This window comes from Coregonus clupeaformis, unplaced genomic scaffold (genome assembly GCF_020615455.1).
Source record: "Coregonus clupeaformis isolate EN_2021a unplaced genomic scaffold, ASM2061545v1 scaf2399, whole genome shotgun sequence".
Taxonomy (NCBI): domain Eukaryota; kingdom Metazoa; phylum Chordata; class Actinopteri; order Salmoniformes; family Salmonidae; genus Coregonus; species Coregonus clupeaformis.
The window spans coordinates 19,593-41,339 of record NW_025535853.1 but is presented as its reverse complement, the minus strand read 5'-3'; the positions used below and the strand labels follow the sequence as shown (position 1 = coordinate 41,339).

Sequence of the window (21,747 nt, the reverse complement as noted above, 5' to 3'; positions counted from 1 at the left end):
TTTATTACTAGCTCTTTTTTTTCTCTCCGGTTGACTTTATTACGTCAAATCATTTAGGGGGCTCCATTTGCTTATGAATGTCTTTAAGGGTGGACGAGGAGACTGCATTAGCTTGGTGCCACGTAATATCCTTCCCCTAACTTTCCTCAGATTTGTGTAAGCTTACACAGAAGGCAGAAAAATTCAAATAGGTACTTTGGGGGTTGGGGAAAGACTAAAGCTAACTGTCTGCTCTTGCATAAGAAAGATGCTGAGAATTGACATACTTTAATATCAGGAAATGATGCCTAAAGGACAATAATGACAATACACTACTCCAGCACCATAAAAGGCCCAAGTGGCATTTAACAAAATGTCATTTGTCCCGAGAGCTGAGGTGTGTGGAGGATATAGATTTCGAACAATGGGTCTTTGGTATGGGCACTCGGGCAACACAACGATGTAAACGTCAACCTTGTGGCCGTAGCTAACGCCAGCGAGGGAGTGACAGCTGGCATTTGTCAGACACGTTCTCCAACTTGCCCCTTTTCGTCCCAAAACACAAACAGCTGTGTTATGGGGAAACAAATGCTACCGTGTTTTCTGTCTTTACCTGCCACATTCTGACAGGTGTCTGACACTCCACTTTCTCTCACCACTCCTGTTTCTATGAGCAGGCAGGGGAGGTGACAACAGCTTTCTTTTGCCATCTGCAGTTGTTCCTGAGAGACAAGTGTCTTCTAAAACAGTCTCAAAAATGGAAATTAGGTAGCTTGTCAGTTAAAAAGGTGGAGAGAGGGAGGATGGCTGCGCAGAAGAGGAAGGGAGTGGAGGGGTTATTGTTGCTTTTGACAGGTGAAATAGGGAATAAGCTAGGCTATACCATACCTTGCTGCATGAGGGAGCCCACACCGAACCAGAAGCTGTTAAGGAGGGTGAAGTTGTTCTCCACCACGCCGGATCCGGGGATTGCAGGGATGGGCGTCGTACCATTCGTATGGACTGAACCTATAGGGAGACAGGAGGAGAAAGATGTCAGGAACAAAGGCTCTAGTGTACCATAATTTCGGCATAATAGTGTATTGTTACTGTGGGGCTCAGTTAACCCTGATGAGGCATGGGGAAAGAGATCATGTGCATTAGAATTCAATCCCTTTCTCACCAACATCAATATCAATATATAAATAATGGATACTCATGTAGCCCTCCGATGTTTGCATACAGAAATGATATACAAAGAAAGAAAAATGAGTTCAAAGGAAAACTTTGACTCAAAGCAGTTGAATAATCAATTATATTATTGTGTTAATACTGTACTATGGGAATGGGGGTAATATAGGGACTTACACAGATATGATATGTTGCTACTAAGTTTACATGTATTATGCATGGGTATACCTATCTTGGATTCATTTCATGCTCTTGGCCAGTAATCCTGTGGCTTTTGGGTTGAACCACAGTAATGAATCTGAAATTGGTTCTAATAAAATGGAACAGAAGCTGTGCTTAATAATACATCCTAGTTCTCTGCATCGAAGGCCTCTCCGCTGGGTAGAGCACTCCTGATGTGTCCTTGAGCCTAGCACTTAACCTGAATTTCGCCTGACAAAACCACCCATGAAGCGTTAGCCTACAGTGTCCCTAAAGAACTGTGCAACTGTGGGTACAAATTACAGGGTGCAAAAGGAGTCATATTTTCATATGGATATTTACTCACTATACAAACAAAAGACAAGCTGTAAAGATGTCCACCTATTGTTTTCAGTAACTTGTTGTTAGTGGTACATTTGACATAGCATTTGTCAGTTGTGTTGACGTGCTCTTATGTGTCCACGATAGCTGTCTGTCAACGCTGTTCAAATCAAAACGTTTATGGGTACCTTTATATATATATCTCAGTAGATATCGCGCTGTGCTCAAATGTAGCAAACTTTCCACAAAAATACCACTTTCAGGACGACAGATATTGAAATGTCATTTTGTGATAGAACGTGAGGCATGCAACGCTGAAAATGTAGCAGTATAAAACCTGCGAAGCCCGTGGATCCACGCACTCTGCCATTTAGTGTAACATCTTTTCAAAGTGCTGCACAACATAAATCCTTTAATGTAGATGAAACAGTCACTTTTAAAGGCAGATGGAGAGATAAAACATGCTAAATGTCAGTGCTTTCCCTTCCTGAAATTAATTTTGAAAATGTTTTCAAATACGATCTGATTATTCAAATTTATTCAGGGTGTTTTGCTGTCAGAGGAGAGGAGAGGAAGAGGATGCTTAGATCCTACGAAGCATCTCTTCTTAAAATATGCTGCTTCTATCTCTACTGGCTTTTATGAAAGTTGGCGTAATGAGTGGAGAAAATAAGGTAACTCTTTATTTGGATAGTCCATCTGTAGATGCTCTATAGACTATCACTAACATTTCAAACTAACTATCTACTAACCCTAACCCTAATCTTAACCCTTACCCTTATTCTAAAACTAACCTTAACCAAAATTAACCTTAGCAAGCAGTTACTATCAACAGATGGTTTGTTGATAGTATGATGCTCTACAGATGGACTATCCGGAATATCCAAATAAAGTGTGACCAAAATGTGTCTCTTTTCAAAAAGAAGACACTAAATCAAGACCTTCGAGTTAGTTTTTTTTTACCTCGTCAGTAACTTTGACATTTACTCTGAGTGATTTTTGTGTTAACTAAAATTTCCAAGTGAGGACCATACATATACTGTACAGTGTCAATAAAGTCTCTTTAATTTTTTTTGATTTAATGGAACACATAGCTCAGGAGACTGGTTTGCATCTTCATTTGCCTCCATTTAATGGGGAAGGTGCATGAAGATGGCGGCATTCATGTACTTAACACAAATTCGTTGTTTACCAAGTTCGCTGTATTGTACATTGCTCTGTCACTATTTTTTTGCATCGTCATTAGCACAGTATGTACAGTATACATGATCACAATTTAAGCAGACAATTAAAAAAAAACTAAAATATAGATTGTGCTGATTTATTGGCGCATTGAACCATGTCACGCACCGTAGTTTATGGATAGTGGTAAAACCATGACCTCATATCTGAATTCCAACATCTTTATGCACCTTCGCCATTCATAGTGTGTTTTTCATTAAATCTGGTCACACTCTAATGATGCAGCAATCTCTCCAAAACATAAACCCTCTAAATAGTCTGAATGATAACCAGAAAGCAAACCCTCGCCTCTCGGCAGCTAGACAGACATAGCAGAAGCACCTGAAGCGGTAACTCAAAGAAATTGAAACTTGGCCAATGTGTTGCTATTTGAAAAGATAAGGATGACTGGGGAAAAACTCCATTATTACACACTTGCTAGAGCGTAAGTTCTTATCAACATTGGCATGGTATAGAAGTCTTATTTTGTAATCTGTATTCCACTGCCCATTTTTATCTTATGGAATTTCAATGATATCTTTTCCAGGTGCTGGACAGTGTATTGCAGCATTGAAGCTTGTGGTGATTTCTACCCCCCTAGTTACATCCTTAAAGTGATCCCAGGTTTTAAGAGCACTGATAAGGCAATTGCATATACCGGGCACTGCTCAATGTTTTCTCTTTCTCGTACTTAGAGCATAGTTGCTTGAGATTTATTTTCTGTTTTCACACTTCTGTAAGCACTCGAGTAGTTTCATATTGTTGACCCACAGTCATGGACTCCAAGATGGCTGTGGCAAAACATAAGGCTTAGTGCTTTCATAGTTCTCTTCTCGTGGGTGCCTGGTCAGTGACATGGATTGTGATTGTCCAGAAAAGCTTTGACTTCAAGTTGTCTGAATTGTTTTCAACTATAGACTATCAGTACAATATGTCCACCTGATATTGAACACATACATTTGCTCTTCGTTTCCTTTTTTTAACATCTCAAACACCCATACATCAAACTGCTATTTGATCATTATTTTGGCTCAAAGCACTTCTGCTCACTTTCTAGGCAGGTCTCCAAAGAATGATGCAACAGTCAGAGATGATTTTCTACTTGTACTTATAGAACAGGGTGCTAAAACGAGCTCGTGAGCTTGTCTCAAGATATAATGGGAGTGCAGCTGGCTCCTCTCAGAACCCCAAGCCCCTTCGAAAGCTCCACATTCTCAGAACTTCCTCAAGCACCACTCTGCATTTGGAGGCACCAGGAAGCGGTGAGAAGCATTGACAATGACCACCCAAGGTGAGGAGGATGCCTGCAAGTGGCACATGGGTTATTTTCTTTCTCTCTTGTGTAAATAATTCCATAGAAAGTTCTCAGGAACCCATTTGGAACACATAGGGAAACAGAAAACAAATCATAGATACTTCTTCAATGATCTCAATCCATACTAATTTCAGGCATTACTAATACATTCCACTTTCAATGATTTTCAATGATTTGTGGAGAATGTGGAAAAGATGCCATTTTTATTTTTATTAATCTAATTTATTTCTCCAGGTATCGGCAGGTATTTATTTGTATACATTTGAAAGATGAAGGTTGTTCAAAGAAGCGCCACAACTGCAGAGAAATTATACAGGAAATGCTTTGAATTGGAGTGTATAACTTCACTGGTGGTTTGCTACTCTCATCCTTTTCTCACTGCTGGGCTCCACAGAGCACCCACGCTGACATAACTGCCTTGATCACTACCCACCAGCTCACACTAAATGTTGGACTTGTACCAATTGAACATGGCCCTACCGCAGAGCAGAGACCTCTCCTTATCCCCAACTGATGGAATCACTTGAGACCATCATTGACTCACTCAGTTCTGCAGAGATTCGGATTGGCCAGCCACATTTTGTGCACTATATCTTTCCAGATAAAACATTTCCACATAGCTGCAACCATACACTGTTGCGGGCATTAAAACGTTAGGTTGTGCTGTGGTTTTGGCATGTTCAACATGGTGCTCTCCTTGTGAGAGACAGTGTTTTGTCACAAAAAACTGTATTGCAGTACAAGTTCTTTTTTTAATTAACTTTTTAGTGCTTGCAACTGTAACTTAGCACTACAAGTAGAATAAACAAAAGATATCACTCTCAATAAGTTCAATAAACACAAACACACACAGACAGGTAGAACAGGAAGTAGCCAGGAGGTAGCCAAGAAAAGTCTGGGACTCACCTGGCGATGACGAAGAGGACACAGCTGACGCCTAGGTAGGCCAGCAGGATGTAGACCCAGATGTCAGGGGTCATGGGGTTGAGGAAGGAGAAGAATCCGTTGTTGGTGGTGTTGGGCTTGCGGTACAGGATGCTGATGCCCATGCTCATGAAGGGCTTGGAGAAGTCCACGACCTTCTCACGCAGGTAGGTGATGGTAAGAGGGGCCACAGCCAAGTCAGCTCTCTGTAGGGGAGACAAGAGAAGAGACGATCAGTCAAACGATCAGACCCTTTCGTTAGCTTTATTACCTTTGTTACCCCAAAGCCATAAGACTGCTGAACAGTTAATTAAACGGCTACCCAGACTTTCTGCTTTTCACCCCCTACCTACATGTACATAGTACTTCAATCAATCACCTAACCAAACCTACATGTACATATTGCCTCAATCAATCACCCAACTACCCTGTACCCCAGTACACTGACTCGGTATCGGTGATCCTTGTAAATAGCCTGTAATATTATTATTTTAGTGTTATTTTATTTTGTTACTATTTTATTTGTATCTATTTGTTAATTTTCTTAATTTTTAACTGCATTATTGGGAAAGGACTCCCGAGTGGCGCAGCGGTCTAAGGCACTGCATCTCAGTGCTTGAGGCGTCACTACAGACCCCCTGGTTCGATTCCAGGCTGTATCACAACCGGCCGTGATTGGGAGTCCCATAGGGCGGCGCACAATTGGCCCAGCGTCGTCCGGGTTTGGCCTGTGTATGCCGTCATTGTAAATAAGAATTTGTTCTTAACTGACTTGCCTAGTTAAATAAAGGTTAAATAAAAAAAGTAAGCATTTCACGGTAATGTCTATACTTGTTGTATTCGGCGCATGTGACAAATAACATTTGATTTGATTTGAGCTTGTCACGATCGTCGAACAGAGACACGATCAAAACCAACAAAACGAAACGTGACAGTTCACGGTCTAACACAACAGACTCGAAACAAGATCCCACAAACTCTGTGGGGAAACAGGCTGCTAAAGTATGGTTCTCAATCACAGACAACAAGCAACAGCTGAATCACGTTGCCTCTGATTGAGAACCACACTGGCCAACATAGAACAACAATACTAGAAAGTGAAACCTAGAACAAAACACATAGACTTTACACACCCTGGCTCAACATATTAGAGTCCCCAGCGCCAGGGCGTGACAGTACCCCCCTAAAGGCGCGGGACTCCGACCGCGCCCACCAAATACCACAGGGGAGGGACCGGGTGGGCACTCCGCTTAGGCGGCGGATCCGGCTCGGGCCTGATCCCCGCTCCTCTCCAACCCCCCAAAGTACCCCTGGTCCGGTCTGGCCCCGCTGGCCGGAGCTGGACTGCACACTGGTGGGAGATTGCTCCAGCTCCGGCGTGAAGCATCTGACCGGTGCCGACCAGCCACCGGTGGAACAGGCACGGGCCGTGCCGACTGACGACGCACACCACTGGCTTGGTGTGGGGAGCAGGAGCGGCCGAGCCGGCTGACGAAACGCACCACTGACTTGGTGCGGGGAGCAGGAGCGGGCCGGACCGGTCTGATGAAGCGCACCACCGACTTGGTGCGGGGAGCAGGAACGGGCGTGCCGGTTGACGGGCGCACCACTGACTTGGTGCGGGGAGCAGGAACGGGCCGAGCTGGGCTGACGAAACGCACCACTGACTTGGCGCGGGAGCAGGAATGGGCCGGACCGGGCTGACGACGCGCACCACTGACTTGGTGCGGGGAGCAGGAACGGGCCGGACAGGGCTGACGCAACGCACCACTGACTTGGTGCGGGAGCAGGAATGGGCCGGACTGGGCTGACGAAACGCACCACTGACTTGGTGCGGGGGAGCAGGAACAGGCCGGACCGTACTGGGAACACACACCACTGGCCCCTACGTGGGGATCAGGAACAGGCCGGACCGGGACTGGTAACACACGCCAGTACCTCTCGCCGTGCCTCTACATCCTCCTTCCCCCTGGTGACCAGTGACTCCCGTAACCTGGCGGCCTCCTGCTGCCCGTCGTCCACGGCGTTAGCCCCCCCTAAAAAATTGTATGGGCTTCACTCCTACCCGTGGACCAGGTCTCCATGCTTCTCGCCAGCCTTCGCCCTTCTGCCTCCACGTCAGGCCCCCTCTCTTCCTCACATGGCTTGACCCAGTCGAGGAGGCGAAGGAGATCCGCTAGAGATCTCTCAGGCGCTGGCTCCTGGACTTGCTGCTTGGTCCAGTCTTGGTGGGATCTTCTGTCACGATCGTCGAACAGAGATGAGGACCAAGGCGCAGCGTTGCAGGCAAACATACTCTTTATTAGAGACACGATCAAAACCAACAAAACAAAAACGTGACAGTTCACGGTCTAACACAACAGACTCGAAACAAGATCCCACAAACTCTGTGGGGAAACAGGCTGCTAAAGTATGGTTCTCAATCACAGACAACAAGCAACAGCTGAATCACGTTGCCTCTGATTGAGAACCACACTGGCCAACATAGAACAACAATACTAGAAAGTGAAACCTAGAACAAAACACATAGACTTTACACACCCTGGCTCAACATATTAGAGTCCCCAGAGCCAGGGCGTGACAGAGCTTCCGGTCTTTTGCTTGTACTTTCATATGTTCTTCAGGTATCTTTGAAAAACATAGATCTGCATGAACCATTGTTGTTACGCCAAAAAAGTACATGAAACTTGAAAACCAGTTTGAGGAAAATAAAGTACATTACATTGTTAGTTTCATAACAAGTATTAAGTCCTGTAACATATGACAGAATTTGATAAAATCAAAGTTCTGTTGAACTTTACACCAAAGTAATTTTGCAGAGTACGTCCCCTCCCTCCAATTTTTCTCTAATCTTTTTTCCCGCTCTCTACATAAGAAACAACGAACACCTGCCCCAATGAATCACAAGAAACAATGGCCATTCCCACATGCTTTCCAAACAGCTTCTCCCCATGCCTCCACTATCTGGAGCCTGGTGCCTTCTGACTAGCCTAATATAGCTCTATGAGATACTGCCCTGGGAGCCATGGACATGGCAGGGTCTGACGGTGAACGTTGCGGCGCCCGATTTTGCGTCTGGCTGCATATTCAGAAGGTCACCATTTACATTGACTCCCCCCACACCTCCCACACGTCAGGGTTGGACAGGAGGTTAATGAAACCAGCTGCTTGGTTCACGCTTGGATAGATCCCTTCCTCGGAAACGAAGGAAACTCACAAAGGGGTTTGGGTCACTCTTTTTCTTCCTTTTTGAGTGGTGGCAAAGAAACAGCGCTCAGTATGCTAGTACCAGAACATCTCTGATGGAGGTCAGTTCAATTAGGTATTGGTGTGTACATTGGCAAATGTGGAGGATGTCTAGTCCTGTATATCATATGAAGGTCTGAATTAGCAGAATCCTGCTCCCTATAAGGTCACAAGTATTCCAAGGAACAAATGTAGCTGATTTGTATGACAAGTACCACCCAACCCAACATTATTATTAGGACAATCAAATACAAAGTGTAAATTGATTTCCCTCCCAAATAATTGTCATTTGCAATGTATGGACAGCATACCAAAGAGAGACAGTGTGGGCACAGCCAATCTGTCATGTGGTGCAATCAACTGTGCCCTCATTAAACATTTATGTTTACAACACACACCCGCTTCCTCTGTTCTCTGCTGCCGACCGCCACTTTCAAGCTAGCTGCCACTCAACCGGAAGACCTAGCAGCAGGTGATCCCAGCCAATCTCAGCCATCCCTATGGTGGGCTAATATACACGCCACACGGCTATTTTCTGCTTAGACACGTATTGCCGGGCACACGTGTGATAACCTGATAGTACCCTGCTGAGTGCCACATGGCTCTGTGTTATCTGTGGGCGAGCAGATGGTATTGTAAGCTTAGCACTGTGCTACCTCCATACTACCACACCTGATGACATTCTGTAGGATTCATACAATTACACCTAGCTCAACACTCCCAGCAGAGGTTAACTGTAACAATCTATAACAATCTGTGTTACTTGCAGTCCCTTGACATTTATTGGTTTTAAGATTTGTGGGGCTTGATTATTTAGTCTAATAGGTTTATTGAATGATAATCTCGGACAGCGCCGGAGCACATTTGCCTCACAAATGACACAGTTCACCACATTTCCTGTACCTCTTAATTCGATGATTGTTTTACAAAGATTTGCATACGGTGCTCCAACTGCCTCATTGTCCACCACTGTTTCAATTTGCATATATGACTATAGAAATGTTGGTCTGGTAATTCCGTCGTCTGACTCTACAGTACGTCCTCCTTGAAATGAAAGGATTTCAGAGTGATAATGGCATTTGCATTACTATAACATCATCCTATCCTTCAAGTAGATTTTTAAAGCACAAAAACACTATAATGTAGCAGAATAATGTAGCTGTGACTGTTGACGCAATTGAAAGTCATGCTGCCTGTCCGTCAAAATGACAGCTCTGACCACTATCCTGCCTTCAGTAGTCAAAACCATCTCCGCGTTCCACTGTAAAACCAATCAGGTCTGCAACCCTCAGATAGAGACCCCACGTGCATGTACATGTCTAGGATTGCAAATAAAGCCCCTTTTCAATCCAATTTCTTGCCAAGGTCCCAAATCCAGTCTGCTATTGCTACATGTAGACAATGAGATGCGTGGCTTGCCGTGGCGTGCCGTGGTCTTGCCATAACCTTCATGTGTATCTGTAGGAGCAAGAGATTATTCGCCCCGACAGAAACAAATGATGTGTTAAGCCAGCTATTAATACTGGCATCAACATCATGATTAATTGGATCATCTATTGTGACTAAATCAAGTTTAACATGACCTGTTGCATAATTTAGCGCCTTTCCCACAATGCCCTTTGGCTTTGTAGTGAGCTTTGACGACTCTGAGGAAAATAAAGGCTGCTATGCTACATGGGCACGAAAAGGCTTTTTGTATTTAATTAGCCACAACACACACACTATTTCTCATTCAAGATTTATCCCATTTGTATTTACACAATGGCCAATTAATCATGTATATTATGCACATACACAAGATATTCACGTGATGCACACAAAGTTATACTTGTGGGTGAGACACACTGCAATACTTAATTATTTGTTTATTCAATAGTACAATCTCAGGAAATGTATATAAAAACACTAACCCAGCTACATGCATGTTTTTCGTTTTTCACTCCTTCCTACATGTTGACATCAGTTGACATCAGACATACCAACAAATACTTTATTTTTGTCATTCCACATTTGCTTTTTTGTTTGACAGGGCTCGGTGACCTACAAAGATGAATGAAGGCTTACAACTGCTTTTAATAAACCCACACGAGTACTGCACCATTGAGTAATGAAACTATGATTTATGTGAGATTGTGGGCTGACAGGATGAATCAGCTAAAAACAACCAGACGGCTTTGTTTTGCTTGTCGTCTTCCTTAAACCGATGAATTTATCTAACTAGGTGACCCGTTGGGTGAGTTGTCACTAGTACACGGCAGCGTTGTAATGTAGCATGGTCATCCCAACACAACATTTTTTTAGGGGTTAATAAATATCTGATGGAAATATATTTAACAGAAATAACGTTACCAGTGTCTATTAATAAATACCCCCCCATTCCCTGTGTACTATTTATGTTTGGTTTTCAGAAAGATTTGTTGGCTGTCAGAGTCATCTGAGCTCATTCCATTGTTAATTTGCATAAAAGCATCCTAGAAACATATCCATGACTTCCATTGGATGTCAAACCTGCCAACACATTAGCCAATGACGCATGGTGATTCTGGTTTGGGATAAACAGAATACAGCACCACAGCCATGATTCCAATCCTTAGGGATAAGGTTGTTGGTTTACTTGTACGGAAACCAATATCCATCCAAGCTTCTTGTGGCAATCCCAGGTCAGTTCTCTTGAGCTGGTTCCAAAGTTGACTTTCAGGTCTGCTGATTCAAGATCAGCTTATCAGTATAGACAGGAGGAAGAAAAGCTCTGAGCCACAAAATAGAACCAGCTAAATAAATCCATATAGCAGTGGTGATGCAGTGTAGGCCATTCAAATAAAGAGCAGTAGCACATGGAGACAGTCTATAGCGCACTTACCCTTTACAGACTGTGTAGGGAACATACTAGATCTAAATCTAATCCTATATTACTGTATTATACAACCATGATGAGGATAGACCTACAGTACGTAATATCTCAATGTAACATTGGTGTTCTTGATTCCTCTACTATCAGCTGACATTACTCTCATGGAAGCAATATAGACCCAAATACAGTAGAACTGTACAAAGATCAGGTAGCATTCTCAGTTCTACCAAAGCCAAGATAAGTGTATAGGAATTACTGGGCACAGAGACCTCTTCAGCCAACTATTTAACTGTGAGGAACTTCGAGAGTGAACTCAAACCATAAAACACAAAATGGAGGACCACAGGGCTTGAATTCATCTGCATTGTACTAAGTATGTGTTGCCCATAACACGCTATAAGGGGCAAATGTGTTGGAGTGCACTGAGTACAGTACAAAGTACATTTCACAGCATGGGATATATGAATGGAGATAGATACAGGTGCTCTGAAACTGGTTGTTGTTTTCAAATGTGCTCTACTGTCTAGATAGTTTTGAAACCCAGAGTGAATCACATTGTTTCCCTTAAAACAAAAGTGAAAAGCTGAAATCAGTGTGTATATCCAGGCTACTGTCTAGATAGTGGCTATTGGTAACATTAACCTCTGTCAAATCAAATCAAATTTTAATTGTCACATGCGTCGTAAACAACAGGTGTAGACTAACAGTGAAATGCTTACTTACAGGCCCTTCCAACAATGCAGAATACAGTAATAATAAGAATAACAATAATAATAATAATAATAATAATAATAATAATAGGAAAGAGTAAGATATAATAACATACATGCTATCCTATGTTTACTGTTCATTATGAAGAAAGCTTGTAATTCTATAAGCAACATTTCCTGCCATAATCTCTTAGTTCCCCCTCAAGGTTACTGATATCAACCTGGATCTGATAAAAGCTGGATCTGGCTAAGGTAGAGATTAAGTGCTGCGGCGCTAGCCCAACTTTACTAACCCTTTCAGCACCTAGCCATTGACACGCATCGTCCGACTCCCGCCCTCTAAATGCCACTTAAGCTATTACAACTTTTTCAGCCGAGCACATCGTTGACCAGGGGGGCTGAGGACAGGGAGAGGGCGATGGGGAGGGACACTCTGAAAATGCCAGCAGGGCACTGTCCTTGTTGTCAATGTCAGCTATATTTTAACAACCTTTGATGCTTTCATTTGATGCTTTCAAAACCAACTTCAATATGTTTCTTTCCCACACTGTAGGTGATATTGTTGTTGGTGTTGTCCTCAATGGTAGCACTGTATTTTTCCAGGCAAAATGCTATACTTTTATTCTTCATAGTATGTCTTAAATATATTTGTCGTAAAACAACACATTAATTTTGATTGTGATAAGTTTCAAACCAGATCCTAACAGACAAAAACAGGGTCCCAACAAACAAGACAAATTATTTGAAAAGGGTTTGTCTCAGAGGTAACTTATTGAATCTGTAGTCAAAACATCTAATAATGTACAATGTTGAGCACTGGCTATAAGCAATAGTAGACAGTAGTAGTAACAGTCAAAAGGTAACTGGTAGTCCAACTCACGTGTTCCATCAGCTCCTTGATCATGCCGTTCCACTGGCCCTTGTCGTCCCTGCGATCCGTACCGCCCATCAGGCACCAGGCGGATCTCGTAGGTGAAGCCCAGGATGCTGGCCAGCTCCTTGAGCAGGTCGATACAGAATCCTCGAAACGGTCATTGGCCACCAGCGCCTTGTCAGACTTCTTAAGCATGACATATGGCTCCTCCTGCACAGACACAAAAAATCAAATGGAAACCAGCGTTGAGGTCAGCTTTTTCCATTTGTTCTTCAGCACATGCACCTAATTGAGGCAAAGTGATCTGGGCTGATAAGTCCTTGTTCCATCTAACAGGGAGCGACAGGGAGACTCCAGTCCAATGTGTGGTTAGCTACACTGTATGTTTAAATATGGACGAGTGCAATGGTTTTCCTTGCATTAACAGAATGTATGTCGACAGGAAAATCTAACTGATTTAAGTGGCGGCTATGCTGTGCTGTGCAATCTGAGAAATGTACAGCACACAATGGGAAGTCTCTTTGCTATACAATAGATGGGGAATCTAGGCACTCCAAAATAACCTCTGCAGCCAGCCAACCCTCCCTGGCCGTTCCCCCTCCCACATCCCTGCCCACTGCCCCTTGTAGACATTGTATACTACAGTGCAATGCAGTTTATGGTCAGAGAGCCAGCGGTCTTTACTGCCCTGTAATATTCTCCCTGGCTCCACATAATATCAGGTTGAATAAAAGCTTGATTAGGAACAGAATGCTGCAATGAAATGGAACATGCCTGCAATGTTGTTGTCTCTATCGTCACTGGTCTCACAAGGCAGAGTAACCAAGGTGATGCCTATTGCCTGCATGAACAATGGCTAAAATCTCAAAGAAAGGATGGCGGATGGCTCGATATGTCCCTTTATTTAGTGTCTGCCACTATCTGTCTGCAAAATAGGGCCAAACACATATCCCGCTGTGCATTTTTTAAAGACATGGTGGTCCACTTCCTCATGGGCAATTTATTTATTGCTTCCGATGGCCAGACATACAATTCATAAAGTCTGTTCATAAGCAGAGTAATTGATTCTCCAGTCAAGGTGACCTCTGCTTTTGTATTCCCATCAGCCACGTCTTTGTGTGACACAAAGCTGCTAGAAAAGCCGTTAAAGAGGGGGAAATAACCAGTCATAACACGGTTTACCCAAGAAAGTGATTGATGTATATTATAATAATGCTGTGGCGAAATATGGAAATCAATTTGACTGTTGTTTCGAATCATGTTGCCTTGATGGTAAACACTTCACGGGTGTCCTTTTCTACACCCAAAATACCATCTCAGGGACAGACATTTTTCAAATAAATAATTGGTTGCAATCTTAATATGTAGCTAGTTGTCCGTTCGCAATTAGGACGTCCCTTTAAATAAATGATAACTAAGGAATACTTGATTATAATGCATTTAGATAGAAAGCAAGAGCTTAGAGGAAAACTTTGTTCAAGTCATCCAATTATCTTTATCAAAAAGTTTGCGTGTTGAGGGGGGTAGAAAAAAGTCATTACCATCTGTTTCTAGCCTTCCCAACTCTTTAAATTCCCCAAGGTTTGGACTCAAATCAAAGTGTTTAAACCAGTTTCACACTCTCTAGCGCAGCATGGGTGTACATAAGAGAACGGGGAAGGAGATATGCAGACACAGTTACAGGCAATGGAGTGAAAACAATTAATGTGAGAGCTGGGAAACGCATTAAATATCTTAATCTCTTTGTAGAATACGAGAAGTTATCACCATAAAACTGTCAGACGTCTTATTTGGCGGATCGCTGAGATCAGTTTGATGCAATGTCATTAAGCTCAGAATGGAGAAAACACAGACACTGATATTAGTACCGCTGATGCTCAATTCTAAATCTGCTTTTACAATCTAAAAGTGTTGATTCCTAAAATACTCCTAAACCATCGCACACTGTCAAAAGATGCAGGTGATCCATGCAGGTGCCTGGTTTGGACCTAAACCCTACTCCTGGATTGTAAAGCATGTCCAATGGGGAATTTCCATTGGAAGTGTTTTTTAGTCCAGGAATAGGCTTAATCTGGCTCAAAGAAACTGACCCTAAATCATATTATTTTGTGTATTTATTTTTGGGTGCAGCTCTAAACACCACCTGTTTTATGGTTCTATTTCTTGTCTTTGTGATTGAAGTTGCTACTCCCCATGGTTGGCACCAGAAGGCACTGATTATATCTCTTCTAAACCTCACTCGGGTCATAATTACAGCCTTGCGCTCCAATCCAGACTTAATGAGAGTGTTTATCATTTTTGATAACTTGTGTGTCCGTCCAGAATAAGCTTGTGGGGGATGTTCATTGTCAGCACCTCGGTGATAGCGCCACAAAGACCCTCTAACCTCCCAGTTGACAGGCTTAAATATACACAATAGACGATCTGCAAATTAATGTGGAGAGTTGGTGGGAGAGAACACCTGTTTATTTCCTAACATGTAATTAATGGATGTTTTATAGACTGGTCCATTGTGGCTCTATGTCTTCTTCTCTATGGGCTCCTTGCACTGCAAATGCCTCACATCCCCACTGTGATCTTAATGTGACATAATGATGATCTACAGTACATCCTTTCACAATCCAACCTGGATTCAAATTGGCGAGGTAAATTCCAGGTGGTGTTTGGTTAATTCACTGTGATTAATTTGACAGATATCTCAGATTTCCCGGTCGGAGTGGTGGTAGCAGAGAGGGCCTCAAGGCCAAACATGTTTTTTCAACCTTCTAACGTGGACCATGTTAAAAGGAGATGTAGTGTATGTTATTTTGCCAAATGTAAATTATACATACAGTTGAAGTCGGAAGTTTACATACACCTTAGCCAAATACATTTAAACTCTGTTTTTCACAATTCCTGACATTTAATCCTAGTAAAAATGCCCTGTCTTAGGTCAGTTAGGATCACCACTTTATTTTAAGAATGTGAAATGTCAGAATAATAGTAGAGAGAATGATTTATTTCAGCTTTTATTTCTTTCATCACATTCCCAGTGAGTCAGAAGTTTACATACACTCAATTAGTATTTGGTAGCATTGCCTTTAAATTGATTAACTTGGGTCAAATGTTTCGGGTAGCCTTCCACAAGCTTCCCACAATAAGTTGGTTGAATTTTGGCCCATTCCTTCTGACAGAGCTGGTGTAACTGAGTCAGGTTTGTCGGCCTCCTTGCACGCACACGCTTTTTCAGTTCTGCCCACACATTTTCTATAGGATTGAGGTCAGGGCTTTGTGATGGCCACTCCAATACCTTCACTTTGTTGTACTTAAGCCATTTTGCCACAACTTTGGAAGTATGCTTGGGGTCATTGTCCATTTGGAAGACCCATTTGTGACCAAGCTTTAACTTCCTGACTGATGTCTTGAGATGTTGCTTCAAAATATCCACATAATTTTCCTTCCTCATGATGCCATCTATTTTGTGAAGTGCACCAGTCCCTCCTGCAGCAAAGCACCCCCACAGCATGATGCTGCCAACCCGTGCTTCACGGTTGGGAAGGTGTTCTTCGGCTTGCAATCCTTCCCCTTTTTCCTCCAAACATAACGATGGTGATTAGGTCCAAACAGTTCTATTTTTGTTTCATCAGACCAGAGGACATTTCTCCAAAAGTACCATCTTTGTCCCCATGTGCAGTTGCAAACCGTAGTCTGGCTTTTTTATGGCGGTTTTGGAGCAGTGGCTTCTTCCTTGCTGAGCGGCCTTTCAGGTTATGTCGATATAGGACTCGTTTTACTGTGGATATAGATACTTTTGTACCTGTTTCCTCCAGCATCTTCACAGGTCCTTTGCTGTTGTTCTGGGATTGATTTGCACTTTTCGCACCAAAGTACGTTCATCTCTAGGAGACAGAACGCGTCTCCTTCCTGAGCGGTATGACGGCTGCGTGGTCCCATGGTGTTTATACTTGTGTACTATTGTTTGTACAGATGAACGTGGTACCTTCAGGCATTTGGAAATTGCTCCCAAGGATGAACCAGACTTGTGGAGGTCTACAAGATTTTTTTCTGAGGTCTTGGCTGATTTCTTTTGATTTTCCCATGATGTCAAGCAAAGAGGCACTGAGGTTGAAGGTAGGCCTTGAAATAAATCCACAGGTACACTTCAATTGACTCAAATGATGTCAATTAGCCTAGCAGAAGTTTCTAAAGCCATGATATAATTTTCAGGAATTTTCCAAGCTGTTTAAAGGCACAGTCAACTTAGTGTATGTAAACTTCTGACCCACGAAATGTGATACATTTAATTATAAGTAAAATAATCTGTCTGTAAACAATTGTTGGAAAAATTACTTGTGTCATGCACTTGGCAAAACTATAGTTTGTTGAAAACGAGTTTTAATGACTCCAACCTAAGTGTATGTAAACTTCCGACTTCAACTGTAACTCGCAAGGGAAAATTGTTTTCTCAGCCAATCCCTGTAAAAGACTCTCTCTCACACTTTTTTGGTTACTACATGATTCAATATGTGTTATTTCATAGTTTTGAAGTTCACTATTATTCTACTTTGTAAAAAATAGTAAAAATAAAGAAAAACCCTTGAATGAGTAGGTGTGTCCAAACTTTTGACTGGTAGTGTATAAACGACCATCTCATGAGAGAGAGAGAGAGAGAGAGAGAGAGAGAGAGAGAGAGAGAGAGAGAGAGAGAGAGAGAGAGAGAGAGAGAGAGAGAGAGAGAGAGAGAGAGAGAGAGAGAGAGAGAGAGAGAGAGAGAGAGAGAGAGAGAGAAATGATTTACCTGTCTGATATAATAATTCCATTATAGCAGGCACTAGCCTACACTGAAAAGCTTATGGGGGGGAAGGACATACATATGTATAAGAGAGGTATTTCAGGAAGGGCTGATCAAAGTCAGCTGACCTACCAGTATGGTGGTGATGACCAGGGAACGGTTGGCCAGCGAGTCGGTGATGTTCACCCCTTTCCGCTTGGGGACCTCGGTGATGTTGAGACCTCCGGACGCACTCCACTTCCCCACCTGCGGGAAGATGAAAAGCGTGTAAGTGTTCGACTTCACCTCTCTACTGCGGCAACTCGTGACCCCGACTTCCCACAAGCCCACCATGCTGCATTAGCGCCCACCGGGACACATTTCCATTAGCTGATTGGCTGTGTCACCTCTGGACACACTATACGCCATGAGGTTATTGGGAGAGTTTGTGCAAAGAGGAAGTGGTGGGATGTGGAGGCAGGCTCTAAATGAATTGACATTGTAGGAGAGAGAAGTCTAAGAAGGCAAATCGTTCTGTTGGGAATTATGGAATTATGATGGATATGTTTCACTTCATCCTGGTGTTATGTTTGGAACATAAATAATATGCAAAAAGTTGATTCTTTTCTCAAATGTAATCGAATTTAAACAATATGTTTCAGTAGTAGTCTCTAAGATTAACACAAAAACATTGTGTTGTGTTCTGCAACCTTTCCGTATTAAAAGATGTCAGATTCTCCAAACTGTCACCTGTCACCCCCTCTGTTGGCCTTGTTCTAAAAATACCAATACCTTATGAATATCATAGCTTATGAATTGTTGAAATGAAGAGAGAGCACAGCCTTGTTCCACTCCTACACTACTACAACAAACATTATTTTCACTTGCAACTCTTCTCTTATTACATACACACAATAGGTAATTGGAGCACTTTTCTGAATGCAGGAAAAGAGGATAGGTTGTTAGTTTCTGTGTAGTATGTGTGTGAGCATGACAGAGAAACAATTGGGAGAGCAATCAAATACAATTTCTTGATCAATGTCTTCCATTTAGACTTCCATTTAGGCTTCATAATCTTCTCCTTTCGGTGGTTAAAACACGTACAGAAACCAGAGCATTAAAAATAGCAAACTAGATATGCATCCTAGCGTGATTATCATATGGCTATTTCAGGTCTGGTATCTTTGCAGTTTTGTGCCCTTAGGAATGTAGCAAAACATAAATGCTACAATTAATTTGGAAAAGAAAGCCCAGCATGGGGTTGTCGGCAATGGAAATATAAAAAGCTTGATAATGCTGGCAGAGAAGTTCTGCTCTGAGTAATCTCACTAAGATAAATACAAAAAGATCAGAGCAAATAAAAGGAGTTGCACACGAGTAGTGCCCTCCGGGCAAAAAAAAGCCCCTTCCATACTGTCGTGACAACTCTGGAACATATCATTACCATAATATAGTCAGTCCTGTAGGCTGTCGGTAACGATCTAATTTTGCAAGTCGAGTTCACAGTCATTCGCTTTCCCTACTCTCCTCCCCCATCCTCCTCTCTTTCTCCTTCTGCGTAACTACCAAAGTGCCATTTAATATTCACAGGGCTGGCTGGCACTTGAGGTGGATCCGTTTAAAGGTACACAAACACGGTGTATCGCAGCCAGCGTGAAAAACACCTGATAAAGTCCTTCTGTCTGATCTACTGAGGAGCATATGCTTGAATTTGAAAAACATATTAGTTACAGCTTGTGTGAAACAGCCCCAAAAAAAGGACTACGCAACTGAAGAGAAGATCTGCTTTAAAAAATATCCATGTCTTCCACTCTGCATGCCAGTCCAGTCTTACTAATTGTGGCCAAGTAACTCAATTCATTAAATGTGTATAGCCAAAGAACCAATTCAAAAGTGATTTACTCGTGCAACTCCTCTTTTATATGTCAGTGAATTTGCCACTGAAACCTCTCCTAATTCCAGTCTCAGCTCAAACTCGGGCTAATATTCAATCAGGGCAGATTAGGCCTAAAAAGTCCCTATCTTTACAGGCTCGAACAGTTAGCTAAAGCCGATTCCACGGATATAAAGAGACAAAATCCTGCAATCCATTGAGTACTATGTGATATGCAACATGCTTGAGACCAGGGATGGAGAAAAACACACAGTAGGCCTATATAGCTATCCACACATTGTTTTTTAGTGTCTTTCATGCTGGTTTTAGCACACTACTCAGCCTCAGAGATGTGCAAACACAGGAGCAGACCCAGCACAGCAGAAGAATGAGATACGGAAATAGTTTGGCGCATTGTGGTTGTTCCAGCCTGGAGCTTCAGTGATATTCTGAGCTGACATGTCCTAGCTATTATACAGGCTCAAACCGGCTCTGCCATACGGGAGTGCTTGAGGAAGTCATAATGGCACTTATCTTGAGTTTATGTTTCCATAATGTATGAAAACCCATATCACCACAAAGCCGTTATAGTCCGCAGGGTGCTATTCTGCCTTTTAAAATAACACAGGAAGTTATTATTCTCCTTCTTCATTACCAACTTTTGACTTCCTTTTTGTGGGTAAAACAGTGAGGTTTATACACCTCATTAGCAAACAGCATTTCGGGCAACAACTCGAATTACCATTAGAGACTTGCAATTAACACTTTAATGTCTACCATTTACTTTATGATACATTAACTTATGCTTATGTTTGAACAGCCCATTGGCTTCCTTGTTAGGAGGTAAACGATACTGTCAAATGGAGACCGTTGTGCATTATTTGTTCCATATTAAAGAAGAAAACTGGAATGGATTTCAGATTTTTACTCTAGACGATTTAACAGGGGATATGCAAAACAAATGTTAAGTCCTAAGAGAAAAAGAGAGTATAGTGTATTGTGGAGGGTATAAATAAACCTTTGTATGTGTAAAATATGAACTCACCAGGGTATAGGCTTATTGTTGTGCTCCTAAAATAAGCATGTATTTTACATTTCCATTCATGTCCTCAGACTGAGTGAAAACCTAAACTATTATGTAACACTACACTTCTTTAAGGTGTGGTTAGTTTGATAGTTGAAGTCATTGTGGTCAGAATGAGGTGTGTTACCTTCTCCAGGCCCTCCTCTTTCAGGCTGATGATGTCCAGGTCAAAGTCTGTGCGGAGGCCACTGGTCCTGTTGAATGACAGCCTCCCCGTCAGTCCTTCCCAGTGAGACTGCAGAGAAACACACACAACCACACATTAACACTCATTCATCAAAGCATGTACACATGTAAAAACACACACATGCTTGCACACACCATGGCGGAAAGGCACACACACACACACACTGGGCTGCATTTCCTTTTTAATTACATTTTACATCCCAACGCCTCGGACACATTTTCCCCCAGACCACAGTATTAATTAAAGACAATCTCCTCGCTTGATTCCACACAAGGGACAAAAAAACACATAACTGCCCATCATTATGATCCACTGATATGCCCCCCACCCTTCCCCTCTCTCCCTCCCACCAGAGCCCTCCTCCTGTTTCTCCGCTCACAGAGAGGTGTCTGTTACCCTGGCAATGATGGAGCTACTGATGGAGCTATGGGGCTAACACATTCCCCTCACTGATACTCCAGGCTCTGGCCTTGTGATGTTCGGTACACTGGGCGCCGTGGCACCATGGCATCATGTTCTACAGCCTTAATCTGACTATTCACAGTCATCACACACTCTCGTGAAATGAAACAAGAGCTGATTATACGATTTGCCTGTTTCAAACAGTCTTATTGTGAGCAGAGTGCACAGAAGGGTGCACCAGTTACCCTTTTCAGTATAAATAGGACACAATGACTCACTGTGAGTTTTGCCATCTGTAAATAGGATATGAATACAGGGAATTTAGCTGGAGAGATTACATTAACACAGCTTAAAGTAGTTGATTACTGTGAGACACCGTTCATGAATAAGAGTGTCACGACTTCGGCCGAGGCTGGCCAGGTGGGCCCTATTCTTCACCCGGTTTGATTTTACATTGTCATACATTCCAGGGACAAAGAACGTGAAGACAGACGCACTGTCCCGGCTGTATGACACAGAGGAGAGGCCCAGAGACAACACCCCATACTCTCGGCCTCCTGCATTGTGGCGCCAGTAGTATGGGCGATTGACGCGGATATAGAGCAGGCATTACGCACAGATCCATCTCCACCGCAGTGT

General features: G+C 42.7%; 1 protein-coding gene across 1 annotated transcript in view; it reads right to left on the bottom strand.

Moving 5' to 3' along the window:
* LOC121555802 (glutamate receptor ionotropic, kainate 3) overlaps nt 1–21,747 on the bottom strand; it is a gene marked incomplete at its 5' end in the record, with an annotated part of 43,885 nt that overhangs the window by 9,567 nt on the left and 12,571 nt on the right. Inside the window, 8 exon segments of the mRNA XM_045219475.1 lie at nt 868–946; nt 948–987; nt 5,114–5,337; nt 12,819–12,867; nt 12,869–12,962; nt 12,965–13,022; nt 17,716–17,829; nt 20,647–20,754. Coding sequence (XP_045075410.1) covers nt 868–946; nt 948–987; nt 5,114–5,337; nt 12,819–12,867; nt 12,869–12,962; nt 12,965–13,022; nt 17,716–17,829; nt 20,647–20,754 — 766 coding nt within the window.